The 24,369-nt window shown below is 47.1% G+C and overlaps 2 protein-coding genes across 4 annotated transcripts in view; both read right to left on the bottom strand.

Annotated features, from left to right (window-relative positions):
- Positions 1–1,949, bottom strand: part of LOC119406839 (protein DEK) — a 58,787-nt gene extending 56,838 nt beyond the window's left edge. The window contains exon 1 of one of the 3 annotated variants that reach the window (XM_049419923.1): positions 1,793–1,949. In XM_049419923.1, the coding sequence (XP_049275880.1) occupies positions 1,793–1,867 (75 nt within the window). In that variant the 5' untranslated portion in view covers positions 1,868–1,949. Of the gene's footprint in view, positions 1–1,394; positions 1,461–1,792 lie in introns of those variants that run through there. The other 2 variants (XM_037673576.1, XM_037673577.2) reach the window with 2 other exon arrangements.
- Positions 1,950–11,873: 9,924 nt separating this feature from the next.
- LOC119372306 (heparan sulfate glucosamine 3-O-sulfotransferase 1) overlaps positions 11,874–24,369 on the bottom strand; it is a 28,481-nt gene continuing 15,985 nt past the window's right edge. The window contains exon 2 of the mRNA XM_049419828.1: positions 11,874–15,802. Coding sequence (XP_049275785.1) covers positions 14,750–15,802 — 1,053 coding nt within the window. The 3' untranslated portion in view covers positions 11,874–14,749. The remainder of the gene's footprint in view (positions 15,803–24,369) is intronic.

Below are 24,369 nucleotides of genomic sequence, written 5' to 3'. Positions count from 1 at the left end.
CAAACATACATAAACGGCCCCTCTTACACAACACAAAAGCAATTTCTGGCTACGGCCATGAGCAGTAAATTCAACAGAGGATGTAGAAAGATCAGTTAGGCAAAGCTAAATATCACTGTCAGAGGGTGATATACAAACAACTCACATCTGCACAACGGCATTGTTATAACTAGATTGGAAACGTAAGATGGAAAAGGTCTGCACTTTATGAACAAAACTGCAGCAGAAACACTGCAGCTATCGCACCAGTCCACTGACACCAGAACGTACTATGTCAGCTTTGTCCAAAACGCAAATTCCCATTTGAAGCAACCAACTGTAGCAGCGAACAGCAATATCCGAGGCCATCTATATTTAGGGCTCAATGTTTTCGGATAAATTCGAAAAAAAAAAAAACGAACACTTGGCAGTAAAATTTTTGACAATTTAGATTTATCCGATAAACTCAAATTTTAAAAGGGCATTTTCAACGTTCAAAGGGCATTTTCAAGGCTGACAATCATCAATCAAAAGGAGCATACCTTCACCAGTGGCAGCAACCTCGTAAAGTATGCTTACGTCTATTAAGGCTATAATACAAACAAACGTAGGTGTGTTTTGCATTCAAGTATTTCTGCTTGTATGTATATGTGTTTGCACATTCAAACCTTCCAGACATATAAAATACACTTATTGTGTTCACATGTTTTCGTGTTCAGATATCATTTCATCTAAGATTTTGGGGTATTGAGAATAATAATATTAATAGGTCCTTCATCAAGATGATGAGGGAGGCTGGGAGAATGAAGCAGCTGCACTAGCTCCCCCCTTTGGCGAGTTCACAGCAGTGCACATCAACAGCCTTACTGAAAGAGTAAATGAAAAGGAAGTGAGAAAGCATGGAAAAACAGGTTTATCAGCAACAATGCAGCGCATTTTCACCGGAAGTAAAATTAACAAGAACACACTGCAACAACTTATAATGCAAAATTAAAGGCGGAATTCGGAGAATTGGAGATTTACGAGAAATACTCTCCGATAAGCGCCGAATTTCCTCCAAAAATATAAACTCCGAAAGACACCCACCGAATTTCAAGAAAAATAAACTCCGAAAACACGGAGCCCTACTTATATTTAGCAAACTCGTGTCGTTAAACGCCGCCGCGGTTATATCCTGATCATGCAGGAGATCGCAAACACCAAACATTCGCTGCCGAATTTGAACTTGCACTTTTTTTCCGGCAACACGTTGTAACGCGTTTGCCGGTGAGCGCAGCGACAGTTCAAACAAAAGAAGCTTGCGCAACAAGTGCGGGCGCTTTGGTGTCTGAACATGCTTGCGCGATTGACCGTCTAAAATGAGACAGACACAATCGTAAAGCTCAGTCGCGCAAGTCACACCACAGTCGCACTACCTGCATCATGCCGCTGACAACAGGCGGTTGATGTAAGCCCGTTCCACAGCGCTTTGGCAGCTCAAGTGGAAAAGTGAGCTGGACCGCTGGCCGCTTTATTATCGGACGGCTCGCTGAAGAAATTCCAGACAGAAAATGCGGTTAGCGTAACGGGCGACACCGTACGGCGAGGCAAGTACGGACGGCGACTACGCGCTAGGCCTAGGAAAGCAGCCCGCGCACAGCTCCTTTTGCCATTGTTTTTAACGTGATCTAGTCCTAGCGCGACTCGCGAGAACTGCGCGCTGCCGGCCGAGCGGCTTCCGCTCCGGAACTCTGTCAGTGCGCCCCGCAGCATTGATGGCGCCGAACTCGCCAAAGCTGCAACGCTTGCAAGTGTCACGGCGCTTTCGACTCACATTTTTCAAGTTGTTTTCAACCGCCACGCTATCCGATTCCGACATCGCGGCTGCACCCCGGGCCTCAAGCTGCATTCAAAATGGCGGGTAAACGAGTTCGCGCTGAATCCCACCAATCGCCGAGTCGCGCAAGCGACACTCGAGCCGACTAAATCGTAAGTGCTTAATTATTAGCTCTATATTTTGATTAAAACACTTCTTGGTGGGTGTGTGGTGCTATTTCATTTCTAAAATTAATTTTTGCTCTTTCACAGCTACCACGCTAACGCTCGAGCGCTAGTACGCTTCGAGCGCGAACGTTTAAATTCGAAAGTTGGCAAGTTTCTGTTCTTAGGACGCCTTATTCGCGCTTGAAAATTCTTGCGTGGGAAAAAGGTGCTTAAATACTCAGCTAAAGGTTACATCCTGAATCTGAAATTATGCATTTCCAAAGGCACAACACGAAAGAGAAAAGGGCACAATCAATTTTACGTAAATGCAACATTTTGAGTCTAGTTTTTACATGGTGGTCCCGACGTTTATGGACCCGCTCGGTCCCTTCCTCAGGAGTTGACTAGTGGTTTGAAGAGGAAAAGGCGCCTAACTTCTGCAGCCCGGTCGGGAGCACGGCGCAACGCCTGATTATGGAAGCGGCGTCGTTTCTTCTCCTCTCACCTCGACTCCTCCTTTCTGAAAAACCATGTGCGTTGCAACTGTGCGTGACCCCCAAGAATGTAGTGTCGGGGCAGTAGTGTGCTTCCATGAAAGTGTAGAGCACAGCGAGGTGAACGACCACCGCATCGCTTTTGACAACTCCCGCGTCGTTTTCTGTCTTTTTTTTTTTTTTTTGGAATCCTGGCACATCCAGTCGACACCCGGTATCGTCAACCGGTCTACGCTGCCGAGCCTCTACTACGATGGACTTCGGCACAACAGGCGTGACCCCACGGCCTGAAGCTGGTGTCACCCCTGTAGAAGGGTCTGTGTGGCGCCAAAAACGTCGACGTTTTTTTTTTTTCGTTTTTGTAAAGCAAAAAAAAAAGTTATTACTTCAGACAGTTCTGTCAAATGTTCCAGAAAGCCCTGTCTCCGATGGAATGCCGAGGGTGTACTCAGAATGTGTCAAGAGTCAAGCGTCCTTCACAAGAGCGCCGCCGAAATCGATTAGCTGCACGGTCACGCTTCCCACAGTGCTCGGATTCTGTCATAAAAGCTCTCAAACAACCCCTGGGTATTTTTCTTTAGAATGTTGATCTTTCGAGCGTGGCAGCAAGCGGGCGAGCGTTGACGCTGGTTTGTGAGTAACGCCCATTTTTTCCGAGAACTCAGCGCGCTAGCTCTATTGTTGCCGACGGGAAAGTGCTGAATGAAGTGTTTGGAAACTTTTCTTGGCAATGAAGGAAAGGCTACGGGGGCTCCGCGGTGTAGTCCGGTTCGGCGCGCCTTTCGAAGTTTTGGTTTGTGAACCTTCCGTATCTACTGTGAAGGCCGTTTGATTATTCGAGCGGCCATAACAAGCTTAGACAGCCATTTAGACAAATTCGTCACAAGCTCCTTCGGTGAGTCGTCGAAAAAGCTGGAGGGTGACGAGCGCTCACCCGAAGACGAAGACTCCAGACTAAATACACGCAAGGGAAATGGTAAAACATGTTTATTTATCACACATTTGTCATCCCATAATTATGTCAGACATTTGTTATCACATACTTCCCTATCACGTTAAGGGGTATTCAGACGGGGGAGAAATGCTCGGGGGAGACGAGGGGATTGCGGATCACGTGACCGTGACGTCACGGATTAGCGAGTGGGCGTGACCCCCCCGCGCCTCCTCGGGAGAGACGGGGACCTTTTCCCAGAAAGGACAAACAATCCCCCGGCGGTGGGGGATATAGCGAAATTTCGGGCTCTTGTTTGGCCACATTGTTGCACTTGCTCCTGCAAAGAGCGGCAGCGGGTGTACAGTCTGCAGCTCGTCAAACGGGTGGTGCAAGCCACCAGAATAGTCTAGTAACACTGGTCTCCCCCTCCGTTCGCCTCGTCCGTGTGAGATGGGGGGCATTTGTGGAGACTTCTCCTCGCGAGCTGACGTCACTAGGCTTCGCCTTTATCCCCCGAGCATTTCTCCGCCGTCTGAATACCCCTTAAAATACCAATGTCTGTCGCAGGTTTGGTCCCTCCGGCGGCAAGTTATCTTTTCGTCCACTTTACTTTCTTCACATTTATATCCCAATTATTACAAATAACACCCCCTATACTTTTCTTGGCATTATTGTCTGTTAGTTCTCATTAATATTGTGTCTAACAAACAAAAACGAGCCCTTAAAAGTAATCCTCTTTCCTTGCGTATATATACACGCACCAGGCCCGTAGCCAGGAATTTTTTCGGGGGGGGGGGGGGGGGCACTTGCTGAAAGCCTTGACTATTTGAGGAAAACGCCTATTTTCATTATTTCTTTTTGGTAAAACATCATGTATCATAAAAATAGGGGGGGGGGGGGGCACCCCGGCACCCGCCCCCCTGGCTACGGGCCTGACACGCACACATACAAACGCACGTACGAGCATACATAAAGCATGGTTGGACCCCGCCGAAAATATTTCTGGCTACGCCCCTGGTACACGGACTCATTTGTCGTCGGACTAAATGAACATCCAAAAACGGGAGCGTTCCACCTCGCTCTTCGATGGAGCTGAAGTGGGCAAGAATAAAGTCCCCGGGTTTATGTATTTTCTTTTTTCCCCCTATAATAGCGATACTTCTGTAGTAGTGACAACCATCACCGGGCGAGGCTCGTTTCCATGTTCTTCCCGAGCGTTGTCCCTTTTGCCCGGGGCAGAGTGCGCATGATCAACCACCAATAAAGTCCCCAAAAGAGGGGAAAAATCTAAGGACCGTAATCACCAACTGTAGCCAAGCTTTCAACCTCTACTTCCTAGCGCTTTTCCAGCGCCTCCTCTGCGGAAACACGCCTGCAACATCGAACCATGCCTGAAAGAGCGGGGGTGACAGGCGCGTCGCGTTCTTCGCACCTTGTCCGCAGGAAAAACATGGTGGCAGACGCCGGCTGCGCGTGAAAGGGGATCGGTAGAGGAGGCAGATGTCAGTGTGCCGTCAGGGTAGTCCCGGTAGAGATACGAAAGCCTTCAAGAATGTCCGGCATAAAGCCCCTCCATCGCGTCTGCTGCCGCCAGGGCCGGATTAACAGTGCGGAGGGCCCGGTTCAAAAAAATAAGGGGGGCCCCTCGCCCCGCCCCCTTTCTTTCCCGCTTTGTCATCTGGTCGTGCTTGAGACTTGACGCTTTTTAGATTTAGCAGCAAAGAACACAAGCCATATTTATATTCTAGGACTCTCCGGAGTGTTTAATATCACCTGGGCATTTTCTTTCTTGCGGAGCACGTGGAGAGATTGTCATCGTAATAATTAACTATGTCAGGAGACGAACACACATGGACAGCATTAAGATTGGTCTGGTTCGTTGGATCATACTGAAAGAAGACTAAACCGTGCGAGAAGTTTAGACGAAAAGAAGGAATGCATACGGCACTTCGAAGTGCAGTCCAAGCACCGTGTGTGTTTCTTCCATTCGTCTAAACCTATAGCGCAGGGGCGTAGCCAAGGGGGGGGTTGGGAGGGGTTCAAACCCCCCCCCGAAAGTTTTCAGTTTTGCTTGCGTATATAGGCACGCACACATACAAACGCACGCACGAACATGCATAAAGTATGGTTGAACCCCCCCCCCCCCGAAAAAAATTTCTGGCTACGCCGTTGTTATCCTTATTTCAAGAGAGGACATCTTTCCTCGAAAATCATGGAGCGCCTTTGTGAAAAATGGATTCCTTTATCTGCTTCAGCTTCACTGATTCGGTAGCGCACGCTCTGGTTGCCTGCGTGCGAGCACTGCCGAAGTTGACAGGTGGGAATTTTTCAGAAACTGTTCGCACGTACTTACGGTAAATACGCTACCAATCGTCTAGCTACTTTTGATTTCATACAACACACATTTAAGCTCTTCTAAGGCAGCATTTCGATATAGTGCTATTATGCATATTGTATATGCCTACTGATCGCAAGTAATACAGATGGTTTAAAATTAAAATATTTTCAATATGGGAAGGGGGGGGGGGGGCAAATCTTTCGGAAAAGGTGGCGCCTATAAAAAATGAGATCCATGTATAACTTATTTTCATTTATGCACAAGTCGATCGCTTTTAAACATGTGATAGGGTTACATTTTTGCAGGCAATATTCACTTTCATAGGGCCATAGGAGAAGGAAACATATTAATTGCAGACATCTTTTCTGCGGTTAAACTGCGGAATATCTTGATATTTTTACGAGATATTTCTTCTTAAACACAGTGTAGAAAATTTGTGAACTCTTTCGTAGAAATGAAACCTTGAAATGGGGCGTGTATACCTATTAACATGTTCTGTATTCATTATTCTTTTAAGTAGAGAAAGAAGGTATGTACGTTTCTACAAGCGTTTTCGTGCCTTTTGCTGAGACAGTTTGTTGATGAGCTCTTCAACATTTACCCTCGAACATCCGTCTCTACGCTCGGCAGTGACAAATCACTGAGGCGGCTGTCGGTCATCGTTGATCGGAGCCTGTTTTTGATCAATTTCAGTTTGCAGAATGATCGTTCACCAGTGCAATTTGTGACCATTAAGCACAAAAGAATTCTAAGAGCCACATGGACATCAGGGAAAGAACCTTCAAGCTTTTCACGAATTAGAAGTTTCAGCATGTCTGCCACAGAAGGACAACCTTCGTTGCTCGCATATGAAATGTACTGTTCAAGCTGATCGGGAAATGTGTTAGCCAGATCAGAAGGGTACTTTTTCACGAGGTCCATTGCCTGCAGGCGTCTCTGCGCTGTTGAAAAACAGTTCCAGTCTGTAATAACAGCAAACTGCGAGCAGACCTCGGTGTAAGCATTTAAGCGGGATGTGAGAGCGTGTACGAGATTGTCAATAATGACAAAGAAGGTTTCACAGCGAAATTTTGCGGACGGATCTTGTGGCTCTGGCGTGCTTGTGCCTGCAGTGCTGTCGTACCGTGTATAGATTGCTTTCGCTTTCTCTGCGAGCTTGTTTTGTACGAAGCGTTGTCGGACGCTTCCTTCGCAAGCTTTTCAATTTCGTCAAACCTCTCTCTTAAGCTGGATACATAATCACACAATGATTTCATCAGGCTGATGGCAGCATTCAATGAAAGTGTGGGGCTCTGATGTGCCTTGCTGGTGGCGTACGTTGAAGCGCTGCAAAACTCTATTCGAAAACTAGGCCATCAGCGCGGTTTCCAATGTTGACATTGCCTTCAGCAAAGATTTTGCCTCTTCGCTTCTGCTCGTTTCACGAGAGCTCTCGTTGCATCCACTCGCGCTGACCACCGCGTGTCTGAGATTTGCTTTCGGATTACCGCTGTGGCGTTTTGTTTCAAATGAGCCTGGAGTACAGCCCAGCGATGAGTGGACGCGGCAAAGAAAACGTACATACGTTGTACAAGCCCGAAAAAACTAACGGCTTGCCCACAAGAATCTACTGCATGCGCCCCGACCAGATTAAGGAGTGAGCAGCACAAGGGATGAAATTTGCTTGCCGATTGATTTTCTTCAAATGAGCCTGCATGCCAGAGTATTTTCCAGCCATATTGCTCGCGTTGTCGTATGACCGGCCACGACAGTCTTGGAACTTAACTTCAAGATTTTCTAAGAGGTCAAGCGTTGTCTTCGCGAGACCTTCCCCTTTGTGTCTGGTTATGGGCAAAAATCCGAGAAAATGTTCTTCAGGCTCATCGTTAGCAACGTTGCGAATGACCACTGTAAGTTGATCCCTCTGACTCGAATCAGGTGTAGTATCAACTGAACGAGAGAAGTACTTGGCACTCTCAACCGCGCAAGTGATTTTTTTTTCGGACTTTCAGACTTTTTTTCGGACTTTTTTTCGGACTTGTAGAAGCTCCGAGGGCTTCTACAACCTCTTCCACAATGGTTGAGGAGAGGTAGGATGTTTTGCCTCGTCCAATGTTCCCGAAATTCTTTATACGGGCGGCAAGGAAAGGATCAAACTTGGCGATCAGTTCAAGACACCCAAGGAACTTGCCATTTTGAGGAGACCCGAGTAAGTGATTGGATCCTCCGAGAGAGAGCCCTCGTTCTGCAAGGAACATTACCACAGCAACTGCGCGGTGAAGAACATTTCTCCATTAAGTTGCCCGTTCCGAGCAGTGCTGTTCAAAGGAGGGAAAACAGCGCGAATGTTTGGACGAACACAAAAGGGAGACAGACGACGACAGGCGCTGACTTACAACTGATTTTTATTTCTGTGAAGAAGGCACATTTATACCATGTCAGTGTACACACACGTGACTGCCATTAATGTGCTAACATCCCTCTGACATCGACATCACCGCATCACCGCTCTTCAAAGGATCGAATGACCGGCGTTCTGAGAAAACGTCGCTTGCACAGGTCAAGCACGCATTGTCTGCCACTGAAGAGAGCGCCTCGCTTGCGCCTGCTTCGGAACTAACAGTTTCGCTGAGCGCACGGTCTGCTGGGTCATCTTCACTGGTCTCACTGGTCGACGGATTACTGGCCGAGCTCTAATTGTCACTGGTAAAATAGCTATAAAGCATAGGCAATTTTTTTCTAAAGTGTCGCTGAGGTGTTTTTTTTTTTTTTTCTCCGTTGCCAAATGGCGCCTTCGAGCGCCAGAGAACTCCTTTTTCCGTGGCATGGTACAGTAACAGAGCCCGCAAGCCAAGTAAGTTTATGATCTATAAGTAACTTATTCAAAGTGCACGTGCTTTTCTAGAAATAATTTTTACTAAGAGCGACAATGAAGAATACTCTCAAAACAAATTTATGAATAACATTACGGTAGTTTAACAAGACAATGAAGCGCTACCAAAGAAATCTGATATTGGCGATAAGCTCACTGACGAGAGTTTATCGCGTAGTTTGGGTTTCTGCTGCTTCCTGTCTACCGATTACTGTCTCGACATGATCTGGATCTGTCTACAATATGAAGGAAGTCCTCAGAATGAGACGATACAGCCGGAATGGACTTTACAATAAGATCTCTATATCATTATGGTTCACATATATTCGAAACTGGTTGCATTCTCAAGCGTTCTGGTTCAGGTGAATATTACAGCGATGCTCGCTCATTCCAATGAATGGTGACTGACAGTCTCCAAAGGTGGCAAAAATGAGGCACAAAATGTCCAAGCTTGGCGAAATCGGCCGCTCTGAATAAGTTAGTAAGAAAAGCTCGTACTTGCTTATTCATAAAATTGGTTGATAATGACGGAAGCAACAGAAGAGCAAACGCACCCACTTAGTCATTGCGTAATAATATATTCGCAATAAAAGTATTCAAATGCTGATCCACTGAATATTACTTTAATGTTCCCAAGGGTCTCGCAAAGATGTTGGTAGTGCCTCAATCTTTGCAAAGTAAAGAAAATAGAAGCTCTGCAACTCTCGCACGAAACGTGCACACTGTACCTGTTAGCCATCTTAAAGTGCCCATGTGCCGAAATATAAGAAATGCGCTTGCAGTTGTTTCCAATACTTGCACGAATGTAAATTTTGAAGCTCTTACCTTTAAGGTCAGTGTATCCGATTGTTCTGCAGCGACAGGACAACGACGAGTACAAAGAACAGGGAAGGCCCCAGTGCATGAAGGTTTCACTGGTCGTGTGCACACACGAAATTTCTTTAACCGAAGAATGTGTTATAAGAGCCGTGCTGCCTCGTGGATTGTTGAGCGCGGCAGCGGTGTTATGTGATCTCGAACAAGCTGCGCGCATCCGGTCGGCTCGGAGAAGCATCATGTTCACCTGAGACGCCCGTGGTTGCCTGTGCTATGCAGGGCATTGCGTAAAAGAAGTTCAAAAGTGATGGTCGATTGAAGACCCCCACCACAACGCTCAAGCAATTGCGGTGAGGGTCTGCTGGCGGCCAGATAGTGGATATATGTTGTAGATATTTCCTGTGCACAACCTTTACCAAGTGATGGTCTCTTAAGTTTCCCTATATAAGCACCAATCAGGAATTAAGACAACGGCAATGCCAGAAGCGAAGAATCAAACCATTACGCCTTCGGAGTCCTTGCGTAAACAGGAAGTTCCTTTACATACAAATATTTCATGGTGCGTTGTTTACACTATAATGAAAGCATACTATAGCATACCTATGCGTCAGATTCTTACCGGTTATTTTCATTCAGCGCATTAAACGATATTTCAAACAGGAACCACCCTCTATACGCTTTCGTATTGCGTGTTGGACCGTAGCTGCTAAAATCCTCGTCAGGCTGCTCTATGTGTCCATCCGCTGGATCAGCTCCTTCCCTCCACACGATGCATGGTCTTGGGCGAGTAAAAGGTTTTTACCACAAACTTTAGAACTGTGAACTGACTTCAAGATTATGCACGTTATGCAACGAACAACCTCTTAGAAGCATGTATGTTGATTATTGAAATAGATAATCTGTTTCTATCAGGGGAATCCAGCAGGAGGTTTAAACTTTTTCGAACAAAACAACGAAGTCGGCCATTTTTTCTGGCCCTTGGGGGGCCCCCTACAACCGGAGGGCCCGGTTCATTTGAACCCTTTGAACCCTGGATAATCCGCCCCTGCATTGCAGGACGGAATTCGTAGCCCGATGATATCGTAACCTCGCCTATATACTATAGACATCTTTCTGGCCAGAATTAATGAATTTCTAAGATCATGACCATATTTAGTTACCAGATTTTTCTTGTACGTGTTATAATTTTATATGCCTGTGTTTCTTCCGTTATCGTTGTTGTACCTTTTTCAACTATATGCCAGTGACTTATATTATTGTTGCTATATTAGTGTTACATTACTATATTATATATCATCTGTGAGTTATATATATTATATTATATTATTTATATTAGTTTATATCAGTTATATATATTTTTTCTTTTAAAAAGTATTTCGTTCTGTACGTACATTGCAGTGCATGATAATATTGCAATGTACCTTCCACTCCTGTAATAGCCCTTCAAGAAGGATGACAGCATTAATAAATGAAAAGAAAAATGTCGCGCAAGACTGGCTCACAGTCCTGGCTTGACTAAGCTTTTACCCTGCTCACCTTTCTTTTTTAATATTTTTTTAGTCTGTGCCTTTCAGCCTCTCTGTACTCCTCACATCTGTCCTCCCCTTCCCGCCCCCTACTATACACTGTACAATACAAGGCTCTGATATCTGCTCGCGTGTCTGCATAGCCTATAGTGGTTACGACGCTCGCCTTCGGATACGCGATTGAGCGCGTGCCGCTTCATGATGATGATAATTTTCTATCGACGACACACCGCGACTATAGCAGCCCTACTGTAATAACCGGGGGTGTGGTTGAGGATGTCCCTATACAGGAATGGGGCAACCAAAGTGTCACATATATGCAAAAGAGGCCGCACTGAAAGAGAGATGGTAGTAAAATAAGTGTTTCTCACCACTCGACTCTTCGCAACATGCTTGAGTGAATGAAACGAAACAGCAAGTAACTTGACTGGCTCTTTTTATTGACATCTCCGCAGTAGTCAGTGCTATGCGCGTTTACATATGCGGCCGAACACTGATTGTCTTCACAAAAGCACATGTTGCCATCCAAACTGGTGCAAGTAGGATATTATTATTACAGGATATATATATATATATATATATATATCCTTGAGGCACCTTGAGGCAGTTTCGGGCTCTGACGTGGTTTGTCAGGAGCATGCGCGGCCTAGTAGTCAGGCTAACCCCGTCAGAGCCCGAAACTGCCTCAGGGTGTCGCCCCGCAGAGCAATAAACTAAACCGGCTGCTCGCGCGTTCTACACAGACGTGGCCGCGGCTGTACGTTTGTGTCGGCAGCATGTCGGTAGTCTCGGCCGTGGTAGCTATCGGCAGTGGCGTACCAACTCGTTCGCGAGTGGGGGGGGGGGGGGGGGGGGGGGGGGAGGCTGGCGTCGCTCACTCTGTCCGCCGTACACACACACATAATATATATATATATATATATATATATATATATATATATATATATATATATATATATATAGCTAGCGATATTTCAGAACCAATTTCTAGCGCTTCATGCACAACAGGATGTTTTTAACCTTTCAACCTTGCTATTTTTTAGAGCACGACTGCAGGCGAAGAAGAAATGCGTACAGTGTGGACGATTTTCAGCTGTACCCCTCCCAATAATAATAATAATAATAATAATAATAATAATAATAATAATAATAATAATAATAATAATAATAATAATAATAATAATAATAATAATAATAATAATAATAATTAGCATATTTACTCGTTGAATAATAACTTAACATACCCCAGAATAAACGGCTGACGCCCACGAAAGAACAAATACTAAAAACCAGCGTATGGCGTCACGGATTTCTTAAAAATGCAGGGTTAGGCGAGAGAATAACAGAAGTAAAGCAATAAACAACAAAAAAAAATGGAACGAGGCTGCACAATCACAATAAGATATTTTTGTAAGGCATATATAGTAGCCTACGAACAAGGCGGAAGTATGCATACAAATCTAGATGACAAGAGAATCAAATAAATCAATAATGACTGCGGTTTTTGACAATCGAAAATGAAAGGGCGCTTGTGACGTAGCTACAGATTTATGGAAATCCGACAATTTGTGCAGTCATCGTGAGGAAAAAACAGGTGGTGCCACTGAAAGCTTGCGCAACGCTGCGTCACATTCATCTTTAAAGCCCGTAAAATTTCGCATTTCTTTTCTTGTTTTTTTTTCAGCCTGTTTTTCTCGCAAATGGACTGTCATTACGAATGCCTGCCTGCCCGATATGTCATCGTGTCGTGAGTCCGTGACAGCAGGGCAATAAAAAACAGCTATCGACACGCAGCAAGGGTACATTAATGACGTCACTGTAAACAGCCTGGGCTGTGAAGAGATGTCCGAATGTTTTGCTCCTATATGAAAGGGACGAGCATACATCGTTTTTAAAGCACTTAGCTGGGCTAGTTGGAATACCGAAGTTTGATGCATTAAGAAAAACACGAGCACACAGAAAGTGACACAGAGAAGGCTTCACACTGTGAACCAACGTTCTTTCCATGTGTTTTTTTTTTTCCCTATTTTATGTAAAGGAGTACTGACAAAAAAAATCTCGTTTTTTTTTCTGTTGCAATAAGTAGCTAACGAGTCACTTATTACGGCTGCAAAAGTCTTTTGCTCGAGCGCGCGACGGTTGCTTATTTAGTCGCAGTTTCGGTTTCAAAAAGCGCCGAGTGAGGCAGGACCCAAAATGGTTTTCATACAGAACCGCGTTCACAATCAGCACCGCGTTGCACACTCTTTTCAACGAAGGCTCCCTGGGTGCTGCCCCTCTGGGATGTTGTAAATATGCGCGATCCCCCAGAATTGCCCTGCCGAGGCAAGGACGTCAGCCTTTGTACTCCCGTGCCAGCCCGTAAAGGAGGTGCCCCCTCTTTCCGTTGAAAAGAGCGCGCTCGCAAGGATCACAGCAGCCAACACAAACTCGTGATGCAGGTGGCTGTTGGTTGTTCACATTAAAACCAAGTTCGCCTCGATGTGGTTAGGCTGTGTCAGTACTCCTTTAGGCGCTAGAAATGGATGAAACGGGCTTAAATCGTTTGTAGGCAACGTTGCGCAGTACTTTTCCCCACGGATAACAAAGAAACGGGGCTTTGAGCGTCACGTGAGACCGTTTGTCTAAGCGAGATAGAAGCAGCTAATGCTTTGCACCAATTTGGCTGGCACTTGTCAAGGCTGTCAAGAACGTCGAGTTGTCGATATTCACAAAAGTGAAATGATTGTCTCGGAAAGGCAGCTCACAAAGAAGCTCTCGAAATGCTACGGGACAACATGATTGTCTGCAAAGTGAGTGTATACATGCGAGGGCTATAAGGCGAACCATGATTGTCGACAAATATCTGTGCGAGTCGCCATTGCGAAACGCGGCTCTTGCACGATTCAATGGCTGCTAACCACCAATCTAATTCGAAACGACATGGTATACTTTTTAGAGGGAGCGGATTAGATAGCCTCAAATACACATTTATAAACACCGCAAGCTCATGTCGCAAAGTTTCCTGAACCACACGCTAAATTCCGTACTTGCGATCGACTAAGAGTTTATGCTCCATAGCACCGACAATATCGAATCTGCATCCATCTACGCGCTGCCATTAAATTGCCCTATATGATGTGGAGTTTTTGAAAGTGAACACGAACTGCAACAATGATTTCTATGCGAGTATTCGCAATGAGACGGGGCTTGAGTATTGGCATCAGTGACATGAAGTTGATTGTCATTTCGCCTCAAAAATGCGCAACAGTGTGGAACCGAAGTTCGATGGAGACCGAGAAAAAGGCTACGGTTGACATCTACCGGAAGAGAAATATGATTGTCTCGAAACGTGTTCTCACCAGTCGCGTTTTGAACGTCGAACGGACACAAGGCAGATTGTCTACGGCAGCACACGAGTGAATGACGCACCTGCTTAGACTCGCACCGAGTCTCGGAGATCAAATGAGAATGCGGGAAGCGTTGTGCGACCAATTTCCAAGCGCGCAAATAAATGAAGCGAACTTGTGGACCAAGAAGCCATATAGGCCATTTCGCTTTTAAAATATTTGGCATAATCTTCCGACTATCGAGAAAGTGGACGCGCTTATTACGAATACTGCGTCCTCGGAATTCGCTGTCAAATATAAAATAACGTCGACGTTGGACGCGAGAAGGCGCTTCCACGCAGACTTCTTTCTTTCTTCGAGCGTTTCCGCTCTTGCAAGTGACTGACACGAGTGCTTGCGAAGAAGGGGGCACTTTCTCTGTGCACCACGAAAACCGCAGCGGAGACCAACTTTGTAAACGCGCCTCGAACCTCGGGCGAAATGCAGACCGAGCTGCGCCGAATGACCTCTTTCGGAGGTCCTACTGTTCGGGCCAGCCGAAGTCTCTGCCCATGAGGTGGTAGAACTCTCGGTTGAAGGGCGCGAAGAACTGGCGCAGCCGACTGACCACGGGGCCCGGGACGTGCGGATGCCGGCGGCCCTTGCTGTCGTTGAGGCAGCGGCCCGCGGTGTCGTTGGGCCTCGGGCGCAGGCAGTAGAAGCCCTTCGTGCGGTTGAAGTACAGCGCGCCGCTCGGTATGAGCGCCGGCAGGCCGAGGAAGGCCTCGACGCGGCGCAGCTCCCGCAGCGGGTCGCGCACCAGCCGGTCACCGTCGACCACGTGCAGCTGGCGTCGCGGGAAGTGCGAGAGCCAGCGGCGCAAGTGCACGGCGTACATGCTGGTGCGCACGGGTCGGTACTCGGCGTTCACGGCGCCGTCGGGCAGCAGGATGAGCCGCTCGAAGGGTGGCGCGTCCTCCCGCTGCAGCTGTCGCCGGTTGGCGGCCAGCTGCGCGTAGTCGGACACCAGGCGCACCACGGGGTCCCGCACGATGAGGAGCAGCAGCAGCGAGGCGTTCATGGCCCAAACGCGACCGGGCGCCGCCTCGGTGACGAAGTACGCGGGTGACTTCTCCACGGTCAGCTGGTCGGCGCGCGACGCCGGCATCCGGCGCCGGTACCAGTCCAGGCCCAGGGCGTATCGCTCGTCGTCGTCGAAGAAGTGCACCTCGTCGGGCGCCTTCTGCACGGACGGGTGCAGTGCCAGGAACTCGAGGAGGGCTCGTGTGCCGCACTTGCGGGCGCCGATGATGAGGCACTGCGGAAGACGACGCCGCCGCGAGTCTGAATCGGCCGCCGCCGCCGCCGCGGCGGCGGCGGGCGGCGCAGCGGCGGAAGGCGGCTGCTGCCGCTCGGCCGTCGTGGCGGCAAGCGGCGGCGGGGGCACCAGCAACTGCGCCGCCAGGAAGCAGGTGCCGCAGGCGACCGCCAGGCACAGCGCCAGCAGCCGCGGTCGGTTCGAAGACGACTCGGCCTGCAGTGCGGAATTAATGAGTCGACAAGTACGGTGATTTGCTCTGCGGCTTCTTTTTGTCTTATGGTGATTTGGGGCTGGTCAATCTGCAGCCTTTTTTCCCCGCTTTCCCTCCGCAGTGCTGTATTTTGTTTTGTGGTAATAGAGCATGCATACATACATACATACATACATACATACATACATACATACATACATACATACATACATACATACATACATACATACATACATACATACATACATACATACATACATACATACATACATACATACCATTGAAAAGTGGTCACTACTGACAACACAACGGCAGATTGAGCACATCTATTTGTACTGTCAGCCCGGTGTATAGACAGGGATATAAACGCATACACGCTTAAAACAAAATAACTATCGTAAAGTGGACAACTTACTCCCGAAAATGATAGCACCTAGCGCATATGGATTGAGGGTCCGCATGTATATATCTATAGGAAGAGGTGTAGAGAAGACGAGGTTACATAGCACGTAGTATGGCATCGTGACGATGCCATACTACATTATTGACGATGCCATACTACGTGCTCGCAACGTGAACCGGAATGACAGAATTAAGGAGCCAAAAACAGTATCCAAAACAACTTCCCAAACAAATCTTGTACTAGCTTACTCCTCATCGGTGCCACGAGTTAACAACATACTTTCCCGCCACTTCAACATAATTAGGCAAAGCAAACGACTGACTTCCATCTCCGCGGAGCCACCTCGCGTGGTGTACCGCAGGGATAAAAACCTGAAGGACATTCTTGTCAGAGCAAAAACAAACCCCGCCAAAATTGAGCCAAGGTGCCGCCCCTGCGGAAAAGCTCGTTGCAAGGTATGCCCACACATGGTCACAACGCGTGAATCAAAGGCAAGCTTCTCAGATTTCAAATTCAACATCACCCAAAACCTAAATTGTGACTCCAGCAATGTGATATACATGTTACATTGTAACGTCTGCGGGCAAGAATACATTTCGGCTGCGGTTTAATAATCACCGGTACCACGCCACTTCACTGCCGAAGCTACCCTTATCCAGACATCTACGCTTGCCAAACCACAGCTTTGAAAATATCAGCGTAACTCTTTTACAGTCCGGTTGCCAAAACACGCGCGCGCGCGAACAACGTGAGGCATATTTTATCTTTAAATTTAGAACATTAACAGCCGGCATCAATGAGGACCCTGGAAGACTCTCCTGCCTCCGAGAGATAAGCCAAAATGAATTTGGCAACACGGAATCATAATTGGGACCATGCCTGTTTCTTGACTGGCTCGTACGTGTGCAGTGTCGTTTACTTTCTTGCTTTTCTTTTCTTTTTTTTGTTTATTTTTCGTTCATGTTTTTCACTACGTGTACAATGTAAGGTGCTTACGCTCTCCTCTACCACTTGGAGCCTATTCACAAGGAGCGGGCGGAGATGAAAGGCGGTATGCCGACCCATTAAGGGGACACTCTTCCCTCAGGTGCCTCATCCTGCCCTCCGCGACAACAATTTTGAGTGGCCCTGCGCCCGACGCGAACCGACAAACACCTTCAACGACTTCATGCCATACACAGTTAGCGTTCTTTTTTTTTCCTCGCCTCGTTTTCTGACTTCGTCGGTGTTCATCTCTCTCTCCTTTTTTTCTTTTTTTGTTTCCTTTTTTCTTTTTCCCGTAATCTATCTCCCCCACTCTCTGAAATGTCCTTGAAGGCGAGAGGGACGCGGCAAGAAGCAAGATCGAACTTCGACGTCAGTTTTAACTCATCCCCCGAGGAAGGGAGGTCCCCTACCGAAACTGTTGGGAAATAAATATTTATATCACTGTTGACAACGCCTCCGTTGTATTATACCCATTACTCGAGAAGAATTGTCCCATTGAATCATATCTACACTTACACACACACACACACACACACACACACACACACACACACACACACACACACACACACACACATATATATATATATATATATATATATATATATATATATATATATATATATATATATATATATATATATATATATATATATATATATATATATACATATATATAAAACTAGAATATATGTTCTAGTTCACTATACTCGATATGCACTCCTTCAAAGCGTCGTGAAACGCTACGCGCGTCGTGTCTTCCCTCTAGACTGGCCGTTAATTCTCAAAGGGCGAGCGGGGAACGCGGTGCGACAGCTAGGCTACCATAGCCAGGCGAGCGTCGGAGAGCTATTTCTCGATATGGATGGATGCTATGAGCGAGGCTTGTGCTAAAGCCACCACCTCGCGGTGTGTTAAAGCGTTGACGAAATTGCATTTCATTGGAAACTCACCGAAGCGGACGGTCGTAGCAACGACGCGTTTTTTCTTTTTTTCGAGCCTGGTGGCACACATGTCACCGCCCCGTTATAAATGGGACGCATCCATCCATCCATCCATCCATCCATCCATCCATCCATCCAAGAGCGCCGACAGGAAAGTGTGAAAGATAAAAGGCGCGTTCATGTAGGCTCCTTTATGTGTTTGGCGGTAGGTCAATGGGCTAAACGCCTGGAAGCCATCGTCGCAGACCGAGAGGTGATGGGTTCGACTCCTATCAACGGAACTTTTTCTTATAGCTTTTTCTTTGCTATTTGATGGGATTCATTTTGCTGACGTATTTCCGTGACGGAAATACGCCATGAAAGTCTTGGTGGACCCGGGCACAAAACACTTTCGTCTTTAAAAAAAAAAAAAGAGTCAAAAGAGGGTCACCGCACCGTGACTCTCTTCGGGTATCCATTTGACCCCTTTTGGAAGGTAGCAGCAGAAAAGGAGAGTTATCATTTTTGCGGGAGTCACTGGACTCTCGTGAAGCGCGTTTCATTTGGCTTCCGTGATGAAGGCGCTGCCATATACGCCGTACACATCGTGCGTTTGCTGTTCGGCGCCGTCGTGGCGGCGTGGCTCTCTCAGTCTCCTCAGTCTTTTGGAAGTTTTGGAATACATTGCGCGGGTTGCGTGTCTGGTAGTTCTGTGTTCGAGCGAAAATGCGCATCTTCGGTGGCAGTGACGCCAGGTTCCGTGCTCGAAGTGACGCTTGGAGGGTGGAATATTCATGGAGCTATACGGAGACGGACAACGTGCGTCTGCTAACGGTGAGTGTACTGCTTTCGTGGGTACTAATTATGCAGCTTTAGCTGGGCGTCTGCAGCAGCTTTGCGGACGTAGGCTGCCAGCCATTTCCAACAGCAGCCTGCGTCCGCGGGGCAACAGCGGATGCTAAACTAAAACTGCCGGTTAACAAGTTGACACCGTTATGCGCGTTGCTGTACAAGCTCCCATAAAATGAGCGATCAAGGGTCATTGTTTGCCGATCGCACATTGTGTCTGCACTGCTGAAGGTGCAAGATGTCGTTTTGAGATGCCCTTTAGTCTACTTCATAATAGCATTTCCATCGGCATTGAGAGTGCAGTGTGCTTCCGCGCGTGGGAACGTGAAAAAACATGGCTGATCCTTCTGTTACATAGGAATCGGTATAACACGAAAGTAAAAGGTGTCTTCACAGACGTAGTTGCTTGGGCATTCTTTCGCCGCAAGGGCGAAGGAATTAACGCTATAGCAACAAATTGTAATGTCACGCGAAGAACGGCAACGCGCTGCTCAAGCAGAAAGGACGCACGGAACGAGCATACACCTGCAGGATGAGCGCGAACTGTCACAGATGTAACTTATATTTGTGTGAGCAGCGCGCTCCTTTCGCAAAAGCGGCCGCTGCAGTGAGCGAAGTGACCTTCGTGCTCTCAACGCAAACTTGCGGCGAGAGCACAAGACGTATACAGACCACCTCCATCACGAGATAAGCGCGCGCTCGAGCGACAACGCCCTGTAGGCGCGCTCATCGCGACGCGTGGGGCCGCGATCTTTAAAAGCATGGTTCTGAAGTCACTGTAACGGGAAAAGTACCGCATTCGTTTTCTCTTCGCCGCCGCGCCCTTTCGGCTTCTTCGCCACACAAGTGGCTCGCTCGCCTCGCTAGTGTCTCCCGGCCGCCGACGCACGGCGCTTTGGAGGGCGATTGTTTTTTTGCCTCAAAAAAGCGTGCAGGAACATTACGACATCCCGTATCGTTTTGACACTTCATCGGAAGCCTGTCGAGGCATCGAAAAATGCCTGGGTGCTGCGCTTTTGGGTACAGCTACCGGCGGGAAACGGGCAAAGCCCTCTTTGCTATACCCAGCGGGAAAAATGATGCCAAGCGACGGGCTGTGTGGCTGCACTGAATACGGCGGGAAAAATTTGTTCCCGCGACTGATACCCGCCTTTGTGAGGTAAGCGTTTCGTTGAGAATTCCCGAATGTTGTTCCGGGAATGTTTGCGTCTCCCCCGCACAAGTGCAGCTTGTTTCGCGTGGTTGCCGCAGAAGGTTCATGCACAATGACATTGCCGGGCAGCTCTTCATCATGTTTGGCGCAAAAGTGACGCCTTTGGGCTCACATACAACGATCAGCGCGCCATGAAAACTGACTGTTACCTATTGGTATTGCGTGACGTGACTGTATGACGAACATAAATAACAGGTGGTAACATGAAAATAATGGAACGCAGGCATGTCATGTAAGGCAAGGTTTACATGCCATGCTCATGGTGCACTCGCGGCCGGTTCGCTGGCTTGATATGCACCAAAATCGGTATTGCATGACGTGACTGTATGACGAACATAAATAACAGGTGGTAACATGAATAATGGCACGCGTGTCATGTAAGGCATGATTTACATACCACGCTCATGGTACACTCGCGGCCGGTTCGCTGGCTTGATATGTACCAAAATCGGTATTGCGTGACGTGACTGTATGACGAACATAAATACCAGGTGGTAATGTAATAGTATGGAGAGCTGGGCGAGTTGGTTTGAGGACATTCTTGGAAACATTTCGGCGCGCACACAAAAGACGCGCCCGTTTGTCTTCTCGCCTTTCGTTTTTGTCTTTTGTGTGCGCGCCGAAATATTTCCAAGAATGACCAGGCGGTAACATGAAAATAATGGCACGCATATGTCATGTAAGGCATGATTTACATGTTACCACCTGTCACTAACCTTCGTCATACAGAAATATCTCGTCAGATCAATTTTGGTATGTATGCATTTCATTAAACGACCACGAGCGCCCCGCGACCACGTCATGTAAATCATGTTTTACGTGGCATGCCCGTCAAGATTCGCCGTTAGCATGGCGAAGAACGTGCCTAATCGTTTCGCGCCGCGCGCTGCGGAGCCAGGGGTCGTAAGTTCGACTCCCGGTGACGGAACTTTTTCTTTGCCATCTGTTAGTCTTTATGTTTTACAACGTCATATCCGTTGACACTTCCGTGTTAAAAAAAAAGTCTGTGTACACAACACTTCGGCGCACTATATATAATGGTTTTTGTTGGCTTAAAGACGGTAGTTTGAGGTGCAGATATATTGTACGATGTTTCCAGCGCGTGAAAAGCTCGAGACTTTCGCGGCGCGCGTTGTTGCGGCCGCCGCCGTGCACTCTTTTCCCTCATTTCTGTTTGCTGTTTTCGTGGTTTGCCTACATCTGCGATGACTTTTGACGTTATAACAGAATCGAGTGAGTGTACGTGACTGTGGGAGCTATGCGCGGTAATTCCAGCATATGACATGTCTGATCTCGACGTAGACGGCGTCCGCGCGCGCTGGGTGTCGTTCGGGCGCTCGTACTCGCATGCGTTTATCTGAGTATTTAAGGATGGGGTATACGTTTGTAAAATAGGCGGTCATTAACCGCTCATGACGTGCCCCTGGCTGCCGGAGGATGCGCTTGGGTGTTGGAATATGCCGGCGAAAAGCCGGGCTTTTATTCTGAAAGCAAATTTTGAAGCAATTTGTCAGAAAAGAAGTGCTTTCATTCGTGCATATATCCAGTGCCTATTGCAAAACGAAGTTCCAGCCTCTTTTACGTGAAAATTTGTTTTCGTTGCGAAATTATTTAAAACGAAACACTCGTGTCAGCTGTGTGTACAGTAATGGTGTGTTGAACAAAAGGTGGTTTTAAATACGAATAATCAATGTGTGTGTTGGTTATTCCCAGAATCCCGGATCGCTTCTCCCGCCTCTTCACTCCAGTTGACAGCCACACTCGGGGAAACAAAGGTGTCGCTACGGTCTGGCGCCTCACCTCACCACTCGTGATGGGAAAATCAACAGCGGCGTTCGCCCTGTCAACGAGGCAGTCTGTCCTACATTTCCTTTGGTTGGACAACACGACGTAGGAAAAGAGGTGAGTGGCACCCACGCAAAGGAGCCTAAACCAATTTCGTTTGTTGTTTAAAAGAGGCTCACATCATCTTGTGCTGCAAGTTTGCCGCCAAGTGACGTGTTACAAAAGATACTATTTGCAAGCTGTGTTTTACACGATAACGGCAAAAAACTTGGTTCCTTACCATGCCTCTTTGCATTTGTTGTTTTTTTGTGAGACTTCATTATGTCTGTGTAAATCCCTGATTGTGTAGGTTTTGCAAACTCTTACAACAATTCCGTTTTCTCATTATAGTATCGCGTTTCGCTTTTCAGGTACAATTTTTCATGGCTGCTCAGGCTGAACAGGAGCGACAACGTAGCAAGTCACAAGTCTGATGCCTCCAGTCCTCACGACTTTTTGATTTATTCAATATCTTAAGGAATAAATATGGAAACATGATGCCGATTTCTGCAGTTTATTTTGCACCATATGACACTATGCACACCACTGTCACAGATTTTAGTTGGCTATACTCACAGAAGCATGTGAATAAGGAATACTGTACCTCAATGGCTTAATTGGAAATCACAGACCACCTTCTCGCGCTTTCTAGGTTACTCTGCTGGAAAAGGTGAGTTGTTTTGATGAGTTTCATCAAATTAATGCTAAAATTGAACTATTCTTTTTTTGCAGTCACTGGGCACAACGGCAAGTATTCATTGGACTTTCTTAAAATGAATACTTCACTATTTCCAGCAGTAGTTGCGCAGTAGAGAATGGGTGAATTGAGTAACTTAAAATAGTTGTGGAGTCGCTTGACGCTTCGGTGTGTGTCATTTGACCCCTGTAGAAGTGTTACCGGCAAGAGTCATCTGACTCCCCCAAAAGTACGTGGTAATGTGATCCTTCGGATAAGAGCCCTTCCACTCGGAATACTCGGCGACAACTTTTCTTGAGAGCACTGTGGAAGCTACAGAACCGAAACGCATGCCTGCTACCGCGCCAAAAAATAGTACTTAAGTTTGCTGATAATTTTCTCATTTGCTTTGCTGAAATAAATGCTGCGTTATTTATTATGAGACACAGACAGTTGCGGGAAGTTGCAGGTAAAATACGCTTGTTGTTCACTCTGCAAGAATGCCTTCCTTTTCTTTCCATTTGACATTTTCAGCCCGCCCGTTTTCCAAAGTAAACATAGTGGGTCAGTGTCCGGCCGCAAACGCGCTGTTTAGTGCTCCAAGAAAAATATACTCGTAATATATGACACTAAAAATACACTGAACAGTAGAAATGTTTCTCCCATTCACATTTTTCGCGTATATAATTTTCGATGCAAGCGAGCAAAACCGACATCAGCCGCAAGCTGCCGTATACTACTTGCGGAGCAACACGAATGTGCGGAAGCCCGCCTCCGTAGCCTTCGCTCCACTGTCAAGATAAGCTGTCGCCGAGTATAGAGGGTAAGGTACTCAGGTACTCTCCTGGAGCGCGCCGACTCTGACCCACCAAGAGAGTCACTGTGACTCTTCAAAAGAGTCGCATACGTGGCAAGTCAGAATTCTCTGAAAAGAGTCACCTATGTCATTTTGTGCTCCTCTATCCCATGGCAGAAAAAAACTTCGTGGGGGGTGGGGGATCACGGGCCCCGTGTATCACCGTGTGGCTACGCCACTACTCGCTCGTACCCGCATATCCAATGCTCTTCTTTCTTTCTTTTAAATGCGAAACATTTCTTAGCGAACCCTAGGCACTTTCAGCGTTTCTTTCTATCTATCTATCTATCTATCTATCTATCTATCTATCTATCTATCTATCTATCTATCTATCTATCTATCTATCTATCTATCTATCTATCTATCTATCTATCTATCTATCTATCTACCGCCTACGTGCGAATAGATAGATAGATAGATAGATAGATAGATAGATAGATAGATAGATAGATAGATAGATAGATAGATAGATAGATAGATAGATAGATAGATAGATAGATAGATAGATAGATAGATAGATAGATAGATAGATAGATAGAGCGAAATAAGGTGCACAGTGTGACGCAGGGGCCTTTCACAGCCGTGACTGCAGTTGCAGTTGCCTTTTTCAACAGTGTGCGGTATAGTGGCAAGGCACGGGTTGCAGCTAACCCCACGTACACGTTGCAGCGCGTCAGCGCGTGGCTTTTAGTCACAGCTCCGCGCCCTCTCCCTATGGAGAGAGAGGGCGCGCAGCTTCGTGTAGCCATGCGCCCCCTCCCTCCATAGGGAGAGAGAGCGGCGCCGCGTCTAAACGCCACGCGCTGACGCGCTGCAACGCGTGCGTGTGGTCAGGACTTTATAGAAGCGTAAAAGATACACAAACTGGGCGACTGCATGCCGCGTGAGTACCCCATGT

This window comes from Rhipicephalus sanguineus, chromosome 10 (genome assembly GCF_013339695.2).
Source record: "Rhipicephalus sanguineus isolate Rsan-2018 chromosome 10, BIME_Rsan_1.4, whole genome shotgun sequence".
NCBI lineage: Eukaryota > Metazoa > Arthropoda > Arachnida > Ixodida > Ixodidae > Rhipicephalus > Rhipicephalus sanguineus.
The sequence above is the reverse complement of the archived record's forward strand: the minus strand, read 5'-3'. Positions and strand labels throughout refer to the sequence as shown.